General features: G+C 43.5%; 1 protein-coding gene across 1 annotated transcript in view; it reads left to right on the forward strand.

Moving 5' to 3' along the window:
* The window catches only part of MBTPS1 (membrane bound transcription factor peptidase, site 1), an 82,780-nt gene that overhangs the window by 43,765 nt on the left and 21,347 nt on the right, over positions 1-17,668 (forward strand). The window contains exons 16-19 of the mRNA XM_058154965.1: positions 7,695-7,851; positions 12,008-12,132; positions 13,047-13,124; positions 14,117-14,257. Of these exons, the coding sequence (XP_058010948.1) occupies positions 7,695-7,851; positions 12,008-12,132; positions 13,047-13,124; positions 14,117-14,257 (501 nt within the window). The remainder of the gene's footprint in view (positions 1-7,694; positions 7,852-12,007; positions 12,133-13,046; positions 13,125-14,116; positions 14,258-17,668) is intronic.

The raw sequence follows: 17,668 nt of genomic DNA on the forward strand, positions 1-17,668 counted from the left end.
TGCCTTAACCAGAGCAATGAAGCCCTGTTAAAAAAGGGTGCAGCAGAAGCTGGCTTGGCAGCCAAGGCCGAAGCCTGATGCGCCTTGACCAGAGATTGCTCAGATCTCTTATCCTCCGGATGGAGATATTCCTCCGGAGGACCAGGCAAAGTGGATTGAGATGACAGAGCCAGCACCAGAAGGTCAACCACTGGAACCTGTAGTGACCAAGTACAACCAATGTTGTACAGGTGTTTGTCCAAATTGCTGGGAACAGGACCCGAGCCAGGGGAAACCCACTTTCTATGTACCATGTCCAGAAAATGCCTGGGGCTGGAACCTCCTCAGACTCAATGGTGGGTTCCACAAACAAAGGATCAGCTGGGTCAGCGGGATCCAAAACAGTACCAGGAGATCATGCCCTGACAAGTGGTAACCTTGGCCTTGTGCAGCAATGATCTGAAAAGGGGAGGTCTGAAAATCCCAACAAAAGATGGTTGATCAGGAGACAGATCCCCATCATCAGATAACTCAGTATCATGCTGCATCTGTTCACTTGAGAGTGAACCTTGTCTGGAAGGCTCTGAACATTCCGGATCTTGGAAGCAAAGAAAAGATTCCAACCGATAATGCTTATGATGGGCAGATTGAGCTCCGGAACCCTCAGAAGCCATAGTAGTATATATGCATTGTAACCCTGATTCAATGCCCTGACATGGCATTGGATGACAAATGGTCAGGGATTTGAGAAGCAGCTGTCTGATCAGGTTGTAAGCCTGCAGAAATGGGAGTAGAGGATGTCTCAAAGGGAGGAGACCTGTGTTCCACTTGTTGCTCCCACAGGCTAACTGAAGGTTCTAGAGCAGGCATTGCCCCCTAAAAAAGATCACTGTCACCAAGAATCCCCATCTGGAGACCAGGCAGATGGAGCTTCCTCCGGAATAGCTGACAGCTCCTGCATCTCCTCAGAGGCAGCTTGAGCTCTAGGGGGATCCTTGCCCTTAGAAATAGTGTCCTTCTGAATCCCCTGGGAAGCCTGTCAAGAAGAGCTATGCATTTGCTTGGACCCTCGTTTTGAAGATCTTGAAGGCTGTGGAGCAGGCTTCTGACTTTGAGAACAGGCCTTGCCCCACCCAAGGGATTGAGAACCCGAAGGTCCTTCCCCTGGATCACTGTCTTGTTCTGAAAGGCCAGATCCAGATTTGGACCTGGAACGCCCTGAAGCTGAAGTAGCCATAGTGCCAACTCCTGCAAGGAGAATATGGACACAATGAATAATGGTAGTAAGTCCCCGACTGCAGTAATACTGAGTATACAGGGCCCACCATACTCAATTAAAAAGGGGGAGGCCTAAGTGCACGATAGGGTTCCCAACCCCAAGTGCCACACCCCCAGCCAGGTCTCTCAAACCAGTGCTCACAGGGACAGATCATGATTATGCCATGTACTCCTAGCTGACGAAATTAGAGAGGGCGCCCACAAAGGATATCCCTCAGATCGGTTTTATCCGGGCTGAAATGTGCAGCTGAGGATCCGATACTGAACCTCCCACTCAGAGGCAATCAAAATGGCCGCCGATCCTCCTTGCAACCAAAACAAAATGGCTGCGACCTCCACGAGGTCTCAAAATGGCTGCCACAACCACAAGGCTCTCCAATTGGCCACCAAGCCTTCATGCAGCTTTGGAATGGCCGCAGAGCCTCCTGCTGCTCCAAAAGGGCAGTCGCAGCCCATATTAGCTGAAAAAAATGGCCGCCGAGAAGCGCAAGGCTCCACAATGGTCGACGCTCCTCTTCGCCGCTCCATGCGATGTACAGGCCAGCACTACGGAGCCAGTTTCGTGGGTGCTGCCTGAAGCTGCTTTCAGCCATGCCGATCCACGCACTCACTGGGCAAGCGCTACGGAGCAAGCTAGTGGGAGCTGCCTTTGCCTTGCAGGGGAATCGAAGCCTCGATTCTCCCCATGGGTCAGCTGTTTGAGGCAAAGCCTGTGAGAGCTGCCCAGAGGTCCTTCAACACGCTGTTCCCATGGCCTTCAGTGGGCTCAGGCTGAATTGCCCTTCACTCTGGAACAAGGTAAGGTAAAGAAAATATAAAAGGAATCTCCAACCTGTTTTTCCTAGGAAAAAAGGCAATCAGGAATGGACAGCTCAAGAAAAAACGACTGAGTCTAAAAAGCTGGCAAGCAACAGGAAGAGGCATGGCTTAACAATTTTGCAGACTCAGTCCAAGCAGTTAAGAGACAGAGTTAACCCATTCCTGACTGCTGTTTCTTCCTGGATGGAGAATGGAAGAATAGTACTTGAAACGGATGTCTAATAGGGCAGCAATTTTGAAGTGTGCTGCTGCTACTGGTAGTTATATTTGAATGTTTTAATATGAAAATTCAAATTACCATCTTTCAAAGTTGACAACAGAAGATTGTTCTTTTTAATTATCAGGTTGTTGAAACACTTAAGAAATGAACTTCAGGTCCTGGATCTTAAGTGCTTTCTTTTTTTAAAATTTATTTATAACACAACACAACATAACCAACACAAAACACATAACGTACATTCCCTTTTTACAACTGTTTCGTAGCGGTGATCTCCTAATGTTTACATTTTCTCCCAATTCCCTTTATAATCTTTATATCCTTCTTGTTCCATTATCCCTTATTACTCTATAATCCCTATCACATTTTTATACACTATCTTACATACATCTTGCACTTATTGTTTCTCCACTTTTCATCACTATTCATTTTTCTAATATTAATAGCTTTACTTTTCTAGATTCTTATATATTTGTTATTTACATATTATACATTCTTAATACATTCTATACCTTCTAGTTTCTCCCTTTTATTTTCCTCCTTTATTTCTAGATTCAAGCCATTCATACCATTTATTCCAGATTGAATAATAATAATAATAATAATAATAATAATAATAATAATAATAATAATAGTAATAATAATATAATAATAATAATAATAATAAGTGCTTTCTTGATGCAACATTGTCACTGTTCTTTGATAGAGTTCATTAGGCTGAACTTTTTAGGGCTTTTATTATCTTTGATTTACAGTGTCAAGATTTTCTCTTGATTTTATGGAACGGCTGTTTAACATTCAGTCCTTTTATTATAGAAGACATTAAGGGTGATGTTATGCAGGCTAGGATGAAAAGTACACAGTTTTTGGTATTCATAAGGAGCCTAAAGCTGGGTTCACAAACATAAACTTACTCCAACCCCGAATTAACAAAATGATCCCTCTCCTGACTCCATTATATTGTTTAATCTCCAATAAAACATATTACGGTTTAAAATGATGACAGGTTCATCTGACTTCTTAAGCAAGGGATGAGTTTCCTTGAGGGAAAGAGAAGGGATGAGACAATGGATCACAAATTCTCCAGTCCCATTTATCTTAATCTTAATATTTGTGCAAGGTATCAGGCACAAAGGATCAGGACCATAGCTTAAGTTGCAGCACAGAAGATTCATTCAAGCCTATAAGTAAAAATCTAGTGGTCAGCACTAAAGGGTCAAAGGAATATAAGAGGGGCTGAACTTGAATTTTTTGTGGCAATGTAAGGATTCTAAGCTGATGTCATGTTTAACTCCGCCCCCAACTCTGCCTGCTTTTCTTCTACATAAGCCTAGTCATAATGTGTACAGTTAGTCCTTGACGTATGACTACAGTTGGGACCAGAATTTCCATTTCTAAGCAAGGCAGTTGTTAAGTGAGTTGCACCCAATTTTACAATCTTTTTTTGCCACAGTTAAGTGAATCTGGCATCTCCCATTGACTTTGAAGCTGGCTGAGAAGGTCAGAAATGATGATCACATGACATTGGGAGGCTGCCACCATTGTAAATACATGCTAGTTGCCAAGTGCCTAAATTGTGGTCATGTTGTGACAGTTGTAAGTGCGAGCATTTATTGTAAGTCACTTTTTTCAGTGCCATTGTAACTTCAAATGGTCACTAAATGAATAGTTGTAAGATGAGAACTATCTATAAATGAATAGACTACGTACATAACTTAAGCTTTAAGGGTTTGTGTTTTAAACTGTCCTGACAGTTTCATTTTTCTTTTGACATTAAATCAAACTTTCTGATCCAGTAACCTTCTCCCCATGATAGGCTATTAATTTAAAGGTCAGTGTTTCTCTGTTCTCCATTTCTGACATTTTAAAAAATCGCTGGTCACCATAAAGGGTGTGTGTTGATTTGCTAAGCAGCATGCAATTAAAAGTTAGACAGGTGTTTTTTTTTGGTTGTTTGAGTCTGGCGGATACTATTTTGTTCCTCTGAGAATTAAAAGCTGCATTTCATGAAGGATAGATGAGTGGTGCTGTGGTCTAGAGGTGGAGCTCCCGCCTCACAATCAGGAGGCTGTGAGCTTAGGTAGAGGCAAATATTTCTCTCTCTGGGCACATTGAGAATATATCTGCTGAATATAACTCTGCACTGGCAACAGGAATGGGATTGTTTTTAATAATAGTACCAGAATGGTACCTTTTATCCAACTTCTGTTATATGATGGGGACAATTGTCAAATCCATCTGGAGAAAAACACCCTGAGAAAGAGGGATCTATGGTCATTTTTTTTTTTAGTAAAGCAGTCAATATAATTAGGATCCAGTGACGTTGGTGAAAGGTGGAAGACAGAGAGAGATAAAAATCCCTGACAGGCTCGACACAGGAACAACATAATACAGGTAGTCCTTAACTTATGGCCACAATTGAGCCCAAAATTTATGTTGTTGAGGGAGAAATTTGTTAAGTGAGTTCTGCCTTACTTTACAACATTTCTTGCTAAGTTTTTGTTAAGTTAGTCACATGGTTAAGTGACTAGCCTTCCCCATGGACTATGCTTGTCAGAAGGTCGCAAAAGGGGATCACGTGACCCTGGGACACTGCAATCGTCATAAATATGAACCACTGCAATCATCATAAATATGAAATATGAAGCATCCAGATGTAAATCATATGACCATGGGGAATGGTGCAGTAGTCATAAATGTAAAAAATGGCCATAAGTCACTTTTTTTAGTGCTGTTATAATTTCAAACGGTCACTAAAGGACAACAAAGAATGTTCTTTCTGCGCCAAATCAGTAAGCTCAAACCGCACAAGGAGCTGCTGATCCAGTTCTACAGAGGAATTATTGAGTCTGTCATTTGCACCTCTATAACTGTCTGGTTCGGTTCTGCAACCCAACAAGAAAGACACAGACTTCAGAGGATAATTAGAACTGCAGAAAAAATAATTGCTACCAACCTGCCTTCCATTGAGGACCTGTATACTGCACGAATCAAGAAGAGGGCCGTGAAAATATTTACAGATCCCTCACATCCTGGACATAAACTGTTTCAACTCCTACCCTCAAAACGACGCTTAAGAGCACTGCACACCAGAACAACTAGACACAAGAACAGTTTTTCCCCGAAGGCCACCACTCTGCTAAACAAATAATTCCATCAACACTGTCAAACTATTTACTAAATCTGCACTACTATTAATCTTCTCATTGGTCCCATCACCAATCTCTTTCTACTTATGACTGTATGACTGTAACTTTGTTGCTGGCAATCCTTATGATTTATATTGATATATTGACCATCATTTGTGTTGTAAATGTTGTACCTTGATGAAGGTATCTTTTCTTTTATGTACACTGAGAGCATATGCACCAAGACAAATTCCTTGTGTGTCCAATCACACTTGGCCAATAAAACATTCTATTCTATTCTATTCTATTCTATTCTATTCTATTCTATTCTATTCTATTCTATTCTATTCTATTCTATTCTATTCTTTTCTTTCTAAACAAATTTAAGTATACATTTCTACGTATGTGTATCAATTCCCACCCCTTTATTTCTGGTTGTTTTTCTACATAATAGTAATCTATATATATAAAAGCAAAATACCACTCACGCATCATCATGAAACCTCCAGAACCATAAAGCCTACAAACTTGAAATTTGGCATCTATGTTCCTCTTGGCTTCAACGTGCTCAATAAGAAAGGATGTTTCTAAATTACCATCAGATCATTAGTATTTCTTATATTATTATTAACACGCTCTGATGCTAAGGAGTTAGACATTCTACTCCCCCTCCCCACCTGAAAAGAACTCTGTTTCAACTGCCACTTGGGTGTGGGTGTGGCCAGCACGTGACTCATCCGACCTGCGGGCTGGGTAACTGGGGAAACAAGAGGCTTCTGTGGGGTAAGCCTGAGGGAGAGAAGGGGAATAGGAGAGGAGAGGCTTTTGTGGGGCAAGCCTGAGGGAGAGAAGGGGAGAGGAGAGGATCAATGGGGCCAGCCTTAGGGAGAGAAGGGGGGAGAGGAGAGGAGAGGAGAGGAGAGGAGAGGCTTCTGTGGGGCAAGCCTGAGGGACAGAAGGAGAGAGGAGAGGATCAATGGGGCCAGCCTTAGGGAGAGAAGGCGGATAGGAGAGGAGAGGCTTCTGTGGGGTAAGCCTGAGGGAGAGAAGGGGATAGGAGAGGATCAATGGGGCCAGCCTTAGGGAAAGAAGGGGAATAGGAGAGGCCAATCATAACTACTCATTAATGTTCAAACTGTCAATTTAGCAAGCCTGATCACATACTTTTGTAGCAAAGAATGGGTATCCAGCTACTAGTCGAATATACAGGTAGCCCTCAACTTACAAGCATTTGATTAGTGACTGTTCAAAGTTACATCGGCACTGAAAAAAAGTGACATAACCATTTTTCACACAACCGTTGCAACATCCCCATGGTCACATGATCAAAATTCAGACACTTAGCAGCTGACTCACATTTATGACGGTTGCAGCATCCCAGAGTCATGTGATCCCCTTTTGCAACCTTCAATGAGGAAGGCAGATTCACTCAGCAACCGTGTTACTAACTTACCAACCTGTTGTGGCTCCTGCCCCCGAACCTGGCCCCATGCCCGAAAGTGCCTTGGAGCCGGGCCTGCTGCCAGAAAGTGATTTGGACAGTGAGGGAGTGAGGGCCATCAGGACTTACCTCGGAAGCACCGGCCTCCCTGGATCAGCTCCAGGAGCCTGAAGCAGGCCAAGTGAAAGAGATAACGAGGCCTCCTTCTCCTGACTCTTCCCCCCCCAGGCCACACCTGCAGACCCAGCTGACAGCAATCAGGCTTGGCTCAATCCCAGGTTTCGTAGACTGGAGAGAAGGGAACAACAGAAACAGGGGAGGGGCATGCCTAGGAAGTGCTGAGTCATGGAGCCACACCCCACAGGATATAAAAGGCAGCAAGAGCTGGTGTGTCTCTTTATATCAGGCAAATCCACGGATTGATTAGAGCTGAAGGTTGTGACTCACTAGCGTCTTGGCAGCTATCAAGGGCTCTTGGCAGACGCTGATTCTTTTGCTGCCAGAGCTGATAAGAGCCGGCTAATTAAGCCATCGTTCGGACGGAGGTGAGGAGGACACAACACAACCACAGTGATTCATTTAACACCTGTAGCAAAAAAAGTCGTAAAATGGGGCAAAACTCAGTTAACAACCGCCTTGCTTAGCAATGGAAATTTTGAGTTCAGTTGTGGTTGTACATCAAGGAGTACCTATACACCACATTAAACAAGGAAAGGGGAGACCTCAGGGCAGTGTCCTGGATGGTTATTCTACCTTCTCTTTTCCTTTATCCAAACAATCTGTTATATTCGTTATATTCTAATCTGTAGCTTCCTCCTGTCTATTCACGCAGGAACATTATTGATGGTGGACAGTGAGGAAGAGTATTTCCCAGAAGAAATAATTAAGCTCAGAAGAGATGTTGACAACGGACTGTCGCTCGTGGTGTTCAGCGATTGGTACAATACCTCCGTGATGAGGAAAGTCAAGTTTTATGATGAAAACACAAGGTGAGAGAGGTTGGAACCCGTTGCAAAACTATTGTCATTTCCAAGGTTAGTTATCGGTGGGGAAGAAGGGCAACTAAATGGCAGAGATATGTGTGGGTAGGAGGGGGAGATAGATGGGTGGGAGACAGTGAGATAGATGGGAGACCCAAAGGTGCTTTTTCAAGAGGCAACTGGACTTCCTTGTTTTTTCTTTGAAGACATTTCGCTTCTCATCCAAGAAGCTTCTTCAACTGACTGGACAGTGAGGAATGGAAGGATTTATATTCCTTGCAGACAGCTGGTCATTTGCATCCTTTTAGAGGGTCGTTGAAGCCCTTGGAGGTTTATCTGTGTCCTCTGGGTCACCTGAGTGGTGCTCCTGGTTCCTGTAGTTTCTACATTCCACATCATTCAAAGGGTGTTCATTCCAAATTGTATGGCTAAAAGTCTGTAGAGATTCTTACTCATCCAGGTCATGGTTGTCCCAAAGGTGCTTTTTCAGGAGGCAACTGAACCTTCTTATTTTTTCTTTTGAAGACGTTTCACTTTTCATCCAAGAAACTTCTTCAACTCTGAAGAAACATCTTCAAAAGAAAAAAGCCAGAAAGTCCAGTTATCTCCTGAGAAAGCACCTTTGGGACAACCATGACCTGAATCACTGAAAATCTCTACAGATTTTGATGGGTGGGGAGAGTTTAAGGGAAGGCAGTGGAAGAACTGAGGCTCAGGGCTGGGAGGGACCAAGTTGGGAACGGTTTGGATTGGGGCGGGTCCTCTGCTAGCAATTGGTGGGATATGGTTAATGACAGAAATGGGAAAGGCGGGATTGCTGTTGCTAAGCAATGAGGTCATGTGACATCAGAGTTTACAGAATTACAGGTACAACTGCATTGCTTGGCAATGGCAATCCCAGTTTTGCTGCCATAACCTGAAGCCTATGGTAGCTGCGGTAACGCAGTGCTTAGAATGTAGGCTATTTGTGCTGACTGCCGGCTGCCACCAGTTCAATTGTGACCTGACTCAGCTTTCCATCCTGCTGAGCTGGGTAAAGTGAGGGCCCAGATTGTTGGGGACTGACTCTGTAAACCACTTAGAGAGGGCAGGAAAGCACTGTAAAGCAGTATATAAGTCTAAGGACTAGTGCTAAATTGATTTAGTCCACAATCGAGCCCAACATTTCTGTTATTAAGGGAAACACTTGTTAAATAATTTTTGCCCCATTTTGTTGCCTTTCTTGCCATGGTCATTAAGTGAATCAGTGCAGCAGTTATGTTATGTCCCCCTCACCTCCGTCCAAACGATGGCTTAATTAGCCGGCTCTTATCAGCTCTGGCAGCAAAAGAGCCAGAGTCTGCCAAGAGCCCTCGTTGGCTGCCAGGACGCTGGTGAGTCACAACCTTCAGCTCTAGTCAATCCGTGGATTTGCCTGATACAAAGAGACACACCAGCTCTTGCTGCCTTTTATATCCTGTGGGGTGTGGCTCCATGACTCAGCACTTCCTAGGCCTGCCCCTCCCCTGCTTCTGTTGTTCTCTTCTCTCCTTCCTACGAAACCTGGGATTGAACCAAGCCTTTGCTGTCAGCTGGGTCTGCAGGCGTGGCCTGGGGGGGGGGAAAGAGTCAGGAGAAGGAGGCCTCGTTATCTCTTTCGCTTGGCCTGTTTCTGGCTCCTGGAGCTGATCCAGGGAGTCCGGTGCTTCCGAGGTAAGTCCTGATGGCCCTTCCCCCTCACTGTCCAAGTCACTTTCTGGCAGCAGGCCCAGCTCCACCCAGCTCCACTTTCTGGCCCCAGGCTTTTCGGGCATGGGGCCAGGTTCGGGGGCGGGAGCCACAACAGGTTAAGTCAAATAGTTGTTAAGTGGATCTCGCTTCCCCATTGACACTGAGTGTCAAAAAGACGCAAAAGGGGATCATATGATCCCGGGACATGGCAACGGACATAAATACAGACCACTTGCCAAGCATCTGAATTTTGATCACATGACATCAGGGATGCCACAAAAGTTGTAATGGTGAAAAATGATCATGTCACTTTTTTTCAGCGCTGTTGTAACTTTGAACGGTCACTAAATGAATGTTGTAAGTCGAGGACTAACTATATTGTATTTTCTTGCTGAATGGTAAGAAAGGAATTCCATACTTCCAAAAGCCAGTGATCTGTGTGTTACATTGGGCCCTTATGTTTCTTTTGTGGTGCTGGGAGAACTTTTAAGAGATTTTGTGTCCCTTTGTACCAAAACTGCTTCCCTTTGTTCCATTCAGATCTGCTTCAAAAATAAAATAGGGTAGGGCAGGGCATAATAGAATAGAATTCAATTCAATTCAATTCAATTCTTTATTGGCCAAATGTGATTAGACACACAAGGAATTTATCTTTGGTGCATAAACTCTCGCTGTACATAAAAGCTTTAAGTGATAAATCGTGATCACAGTCATCATAAAAAATACATTCAACATAAAGCACAAGATACAACACAGTGATAGGCATGGGATACTAAATAAGCAATCAACATAAATCAAAAACATCTTCAAACTCTTGTTTCTTTTTTTGCTGCTTTGCTTGACCGACTGAAATTTATTTTAAGCCGTAGAAGCTGGTTCAAATATAATATTGAGCCAACTTTCAGCGCAAGTGGCCTCCTCTCTTAGATGTGGGAAAGGCAGAGCAACCTGTGAGCCTGCAGCTTTACACAGGCATGCTCCAATTTATGGCACTAAATCCCGGCTTAGCATTGCTTGCAAATCCATTAGCAATTTTCTTTTCCTTTTTTTTTTTTTAGAAATCTGATTAGAAAATTCAGATTTGTGATTAAAGTGCCGTCTTTTCACTGGGCTTTTTGTTCCTTCAGGTGATGATGCTTTTAAAATGTAAAAAGGTTATTCCAAAATGGATAAGATAAAGCACTGTAAACCTTTAATTAATTTAAGCCAGGATTACAGGGATTGCTGAGGTGCTAGACTTCTAACTCAGAAGTCCTGCGTAGAATTTTATTTTAAGCCTCTTAAGAGCCGAGGCTTTACATCTGAAGGGGCTTCTTCTGTCAAATGAGCATGCTTACTGTTGCCCTCGGGGGTGACAGCTGTCGTGGCATGTATATTAGGCCTATGGCAGTGATAGCTAACCTTTTCTGGACTGAGTGCCCAAAGCATGTGCGCAAACTCCCAAAATGCAATGTGTGTGCGGTCCCTGCACATGCGCCCCACCTTGGCCCCCACACATGTGCATGCACCCCCGCACTCACCATGCACATACAGCCCCCCGCATGCACCCCCGCCTCACTCTTGCACATGCATGTGCAACCCTGCATGCACCCCCACATATGCGCATGCAGCCCACCCTGTATGTGCCCCGCCCCATCCCTTGCGCATGCACGGCAGAGCCCCGAAGACCAGCTGGCTGGCAGGAGGTGAACACGCATGCGCAGCGGAGCTGAACTGGGGCAACGACTCGCGTGCCCACAGAGAGGGCGCGGTGTGCCGCCTCTGGCACGCATGCCATAGGTTCACCATCACTGGCCTATGGGTTCTTGTTTGTACAGGTAGACCTTGACTTACAATCCATTTAGTGATCGTTGAAAGTTACGACGGCACTGAAAAAAGGGACTTGTGACCATTTTTCACACTTAACAATTGTTGCAGCATCCCCCTTGCCACGGGACCACAGTTCAGATACTTGGGAACTGGCTTATATTTACGACAGTTGAATTGTCCCAGGGTCACGTGATCACCCTTGGGTGACCTCCTGGCAAGTGAAGTCAATGGGGAAGCCAGATTCATTTAACAGCCCTGTTTCTAACTTAACAAATTGCAGTGATTCGCTTAACCATTGTGGCAAGAAAAGTCGCAATATGGGGCAAAACTCACTTAAGAAATTTCTCACTCAGCCACATAAACTTTGGGCTCAATTGTACTTGTAAGTCGAGGACTACCTGTATTGCTGTTGCTCCTGAATCATTGAACAACCATGTCACTAACTTAATAACCGGAGGGATTCACTTAACTGTGGTAAAAAAAAGGGGACAAAACTCAATTCACAAATGTTTCACTTAGCAACAGAAATGCTGGGCTCAATTGTGGTCATAAGTCAAGGACAACGTGTCTAGTACCTAGTTTTTATACAAGTCTGAACATCTCCGTGTATAATTCCCGGTGCTCTTCTGCTGATTTTTTTTTTTAGACAGTGGTGGATGCCAGATACTGGAGGAGCAAATATTCCAGCACTAAACGAACTTCTCTCCGTCTGGGGCATGGCCTTTAGCGATGGGCTCTACGAAGGAGACTTCACCTTGGAAAGCCAGGAAAGTAAGTACAGGTAGTTCTCGTCTAACGACTATTCAGCTAGTGATGGACATATACAGCAAACCTCCCCAAAGGATTCTGTGATGGTAAGGGCCGTTATTTATGGTTGCACCACATCCCTTGGGACTTAATTCAGGACATGTACAAATCTATGTACCATATTTTTCTGACTATAAGACGCACCGGTGTATAAGACGCACCAACATTTCCACCCTCTGAAAAATACGGTAGTTTGTCTTTGAAGTGGGCTTCCCACCGTGAGTCTAACATGCAAAGAATAAGCAACCGTCCTTACTGTTTATAGAAACGTATAGGTTGGAAGGGTCCTCGGAGGTCTACTCCAACTCCCTGACCAAGGCATGAGCCTTCATACCACCTTAGGCAAATGATTGTTCAATCTTTTTCTGAAAACCTCCAGCGATGGACCATTTTCCAAAAACATATTAGCAGATTCCATTGCTTGTCAGAATTTTCAGCACCTTCCTTTGGGTTTGATAGAGATCAGATAGGGTTAATAGAAATAGAAATCTGAGGAATGGATAAATGAAGTGCTAAGAGAAAGAGGAGTGGAATACTGAGAATTCATTGGCTACAAGTTTTTTAATTAAAATGAACTAGAATAGTCTAACACAGGGGTTCCCAGACCCTGGACTGCAGCCCACCACTGGGCCTTGAGCCATTCGGAGTCAGGCCACGGGAGGGGTGGGCTAGCACACGCGCACATCCCCACTCACACAAGCAGCGAGGGTGTACATGTGTGCCCGCCACTCGCACAAATGGAGCCACACACAAGTGCTTGCCCGCCGTTCTTGCGGAACCATCCCTTGTCCTCCCTCTCCCTCCCCCACCCTGGTCTACAAAGCTGAAGTTTGGGGAACTCTGGTCTTAACACATCTATATGTATGTTTTATTTTCAGTGAATTATGCCTCAGGATGTAGTATTGCAAAATTTCCAGAAGATGGTGTTGTTATTGCACAGACTTTTAAGGATCAAGGTAGCAAGTTCCTCTTTGTGTTTCATATTCTTTTAGATGTGATCTTGTATCTTCTGCTTTCTTTTCAGGAGAAAAGCTTAGGGAAACCTGGCATTCATATGGGTAATCTGTTCATTGGGAGGTGCAGGAAGCATGTTATTTAAAGTGTGCTAAGTGCATATGAAAAGAAGGAAATTGAATTTTATGTCTGTGTTTGAGGGAATGTACTTTGATCCTTTATTTCCTAAGATTCCTAGGCCACTAAATTCCCCTAAGCAGCTTTCTGAATGCCAAAATATAGGATTACAAACACCTGACATATAAAGTACCAACAGCATAAAATAACAATTATGCACTGTTAACAGTGTTAACCTCTAGTAAGGTCAGGGATCCCTGAATATGTTCCTAAGGAGCCTGCCAGAATCTTAGTGAGGTAGAAGAGGGTAGGATATGTCAGGTAAACGGTTGCACAGAAGAGATCTTCACTGAAAAGCCATCACTGAAAAGTTTTACCCCCAGATGATCATCTACAAAAGAAAGAGAAAGGGAGGGAAGGAGAGAGAGAGAGAGAAAGAGAGAGAGATTACAATCATTCATTTAGTGACTGTTCAAAGTTACAGTGGCACTGAAAAAATTGACTGTTTCTTTACACTTCTGACCATTGTAACATGCCAGTGGCCATGTGATCAAAATTCTGGCAACTGGTTCATATTTATGACGGTTGCCGTGTCTCAGGGTTATGTGATCATTTTCTGAGAAACAAAGTCAAGGGGAAAGCCAGATTCATGTAACAACCGTATAACTATCTCAGCAACTGCGGTGGTTCGCTTAACGGTGGCAAGAAAAATTGTAAAATGAGGCAAAACTCTCTTAATGATTGTCTCACTTAGCAACAGGAATTTGGGGCTCCGTTGTGGTCATAAGTGAAAGACTACTTGTATTCTAGACTGGCTGAAGCTTCTGGGTGCTGTTGGATGGAGTTTGATCCCTTTCCCCTCTCCCTTCCCTTCTAGGTCTGGAAGTTTTAAAGCAGGAGACGGCCATCGTGGAACATGTCCCCATTTTGGGCCTTTTCCAAGTTCCCACTGAAGGTGGAGGCCGGATAGTTTTGTATGGAGACTCGAACTGCCTGGACGACAGCCACCGGCAGAAAGGTGTGTAGAACTGTGCCATGAATTCCAATTTTCACAACACACTCTGCTAAACATCTAATTTCCACAACACTGTCAAACGGTTTAGTAAGGCTGTATTACTATTATTATTTTCATCTTTCCTATTACTATCTCCCTTTCTACTTACGACTATAACTTTGTTGCTTGTATTTTTACAATTTATATTGTTTTATTTAGTTTCCTAGTATGTTTTATGTTGATTGCTTATTTAGTATCCTATGACTATCATTAAGTGTTGTATCTTACTATTTAAGATGAATGTATTTTTATGATATACTGTGATCATGATTTATCACATAGCTTTTGTGTACAATGAGAGCTTATGCACTGAAGACAAATTCCTTGTGATTCCAGTCACACTTGGCCAACAAAAGAATCCTATCTTATCCTATCCCGTCCCATCCCATCCCATCCTAGCAAAATTACAGGTTCCAAGATGGAGGACTGTACAATTCAGATTTGCATACTTGTCTGCAAATCAAATAAAAATAAGTTTTTACACCTTGGGATCTGAAATTTGTAGATGTACAAGCCATTGGTAAAATTTATTGTATTTATTACTGATATTTCTGGTCATGACACTTTCATCAGCCACTGCTGAAATACAGAGAATTGACAGCTTCACTCTCACCATGATTTTTTTCTTCCAAGATTCGGGACATGGATGTTGTTCACACCTAATGCTAAGTCAAGTACATTGTTGTTGTTAGTTGCGAAGTCGTGTCCGACCCATTGTGATCCCATGGACAATGTTCCTCCAGACTTTCCTGTCCTTGTTGTGGTCCGCCAGCAGCCTGCGGAGCTGGCAACGGAGTCCGACAGCGATGAGGCTGGGGAAGGCCCTGATGAGGGCTCTGCGTCAGAGGCTGAGGTGGGGCCAGGGCCATTGGGGAGTGAGGTGCGGACTCCAGAGGCTGACAGTAGTGAGGCAGAGGAACAGGAGGAGCCTGTTCCTAATGCACACATGAGAAGAGCTGCCAGAAGGCAAGAGCAGCTCAAGCAAAGAGGACAACTCGGGAGTAGGGCCAAGAGATGATTGGCCCCTCCCATAAGGCTTAAAACAGACCAGCAACGGTGTTTGGGCTTTGCCAGAAAACAACGTTGGTAGCTTTGTCTTCTTGCATTTATTTTTGTATCAGTGTCTTCTGAACGTTTGCCAAGAAAGGCCTTTGGCAGTTTGCCTAATTGGACCAAGGTTTGTGATAGGAGGGACACGGTGGCTCTGGGGCTAGGATGCTGAACGTGTCGATCAAAAGGTCAGCAGTTCGATGGTTCGAATCCCTAGTGCTGCCGTGTAACGGGGTGAGCTCCCGTTCCTTGTCCCAGCTTCTGCCAACCTAGCAGTTTCGAAAGCACGTAAAAAATGCAAGTAGAAAAAATAGGGACCACCTTTGGTGGGAAGGTAACAGCGTTCTGTGCGCCTTTGGCGTTGAGTCATGCCGGCCACATGACCACGGAGACGTCTTCGGACAGCGCTGGTTCTTCGGCTTTGAAACGGAGATGAGCACCGCCCCCCTAGAGTCGGGAACGACTAGCATGTATGTGCGAGGGGAACCTTTACCTTTTTGTGATAGGACTGAGGAATTTGTGTTGGGAGGAATTTGATTTAATTTAGTTGAACTACGCTGAGAATGAAGTAATTCTCAGCTGTTCGAATAAAGTTTGTTTGTTTTTTCACTGACTGAGTTTCCTACTACCTACTTGGGCCTGGGTCACAATAGTCCTCTATCATCCTTTGGAATTCATTTAAGCTCACACCTACTGCTTCAGTGACTCCATCCAGCCACCTCGTTCTCTGCTGTCCCGTTCTTCTTTTGCCCTCAGTCGTTCCCAGAATTAGGCTCTTCTCCAGGGAGTCCTTCCTTTTCATTAGATGGCCAAAGTATTTGAGTTTCATCTTCAGGATCTGGCCTTCTAAAGAGCAGTCAGGGTTGATCTCCTCTAGAACTGACCGGTTTGATTGCCTTGCAGTCCAAGTGACATCAAGTTCATAGTTGGCTTATTATGTATTACAGTACACAACCCCTTCCATATTACAATTCTGTACACAAGCCAAGTCGACTGAGTTTGTACATGGCTTATTAATAAAACATAACTGACTGGTTTTACACAGTACTTCAAGCCATATCTTCATGTAGCTTAGTGTTTCTCAAACATTGCAAATTTAAGACATGTGGACTTCAACTCCCAGAATACTTCAACCAATATTCTGACTCTGGAATTCTGGGAGCTGAAGACCGCACCTCTTAAAAGTTGCCAAATTTGAGAAACACTGAGGGAGCTTGATGAAGAAATTGCAGTTTAAAACCTGGCTTTTAAACTCTGCGATGTTGAGCCCAGTCAGTGATTTGTGTGGTTAAATTAACTATTGGAGAAGCCTGAAAATCATATTGTATGTTTACTGAAAATTGGAGACCTTTCCAGAATATATTGGTAAATTATACCTCTATTTTATTTTAAAACTAGCTAGCCAGTAGCCCTGGACAGATTGCTCTAATAAATAAGTTTTAAATAGGGACATCTTCCTGTTCCAATCTCATTAGAAGGATTTTGTTGGAACAAATTATTCTGACTTTATGGGAGGCTGACTTTGAAGCAGTCTGATCCAGCTATGGAACGGACGTTGAAACAGCCCGTGTTCAGATTGGGCCAATTCGGATCATGTTGGAACAGGTGATACTCAACGTATTTGTTGAAGTGGGAACAGGGCAGTTTGATACCAGAACACTGCAACCTCCAGTTGCTTTATAAATCTCTACTTTGAAAATTTTAAAATAAATGTACTCTGATGATTCAGAATCATAGTTTGCATTGATTGCAGAACATGTAGCCTGTGAATTCTAAAATTCAGAACAAATTAATCTTTCCTAAGGTTTACTTCATATCAAATTAAATTATAACAATGTGCAACAATAATAAGTTATTTTTCCTTGAGCACTGTTTCTTAATTTTAGTGACTTTTAAGATCTGCAGCCTTTACCTTCCCGAATTCTGGAATTGAACTCAAGATATCTTAAAGATGACAAGGTTGGAAAACAGAGTATTGAACAAAATACCAATCTTGACCCATCCCATTAATGAGTATAGCTAGTCCTTGACTTACAACCGTTCATTTAACAAAAGTTCAATGTTACAATAGCACTGAAAAAAGTGTCTTTCAACTGTTTTTCACACTTACAACGGTTGCAGCATCCCCATGGTCACATGATCACAATTCAGACACTTGCAATTGACTCACAACTTGGCAACTGACTCTTCCAGCGTCTTGGGGTCACAGGATTCCCTCTTAAGCACAGTCAACAGGGAAACCAGATTCACTTAACAGCCGTGTTACTAACTTAATAACTGCAGTGATTCACTTAACAGCTATGGCAAGAAAAGTTGTAAAAACTC

This window comes from Ahaetulla prasina, chromosome 12, assembly GCF_028640845.1.
Source record: "Ahaetulla prasina isolate Xishuangbanna chromosome 12, ASM2864084v1, whole genome shotgun sequence".
NCBI lineage: Eukaryota > Metazoa > Chordata > Lepidosauria > Squamata > Colubridae > Ahaetulla > Ahaetulla prasina.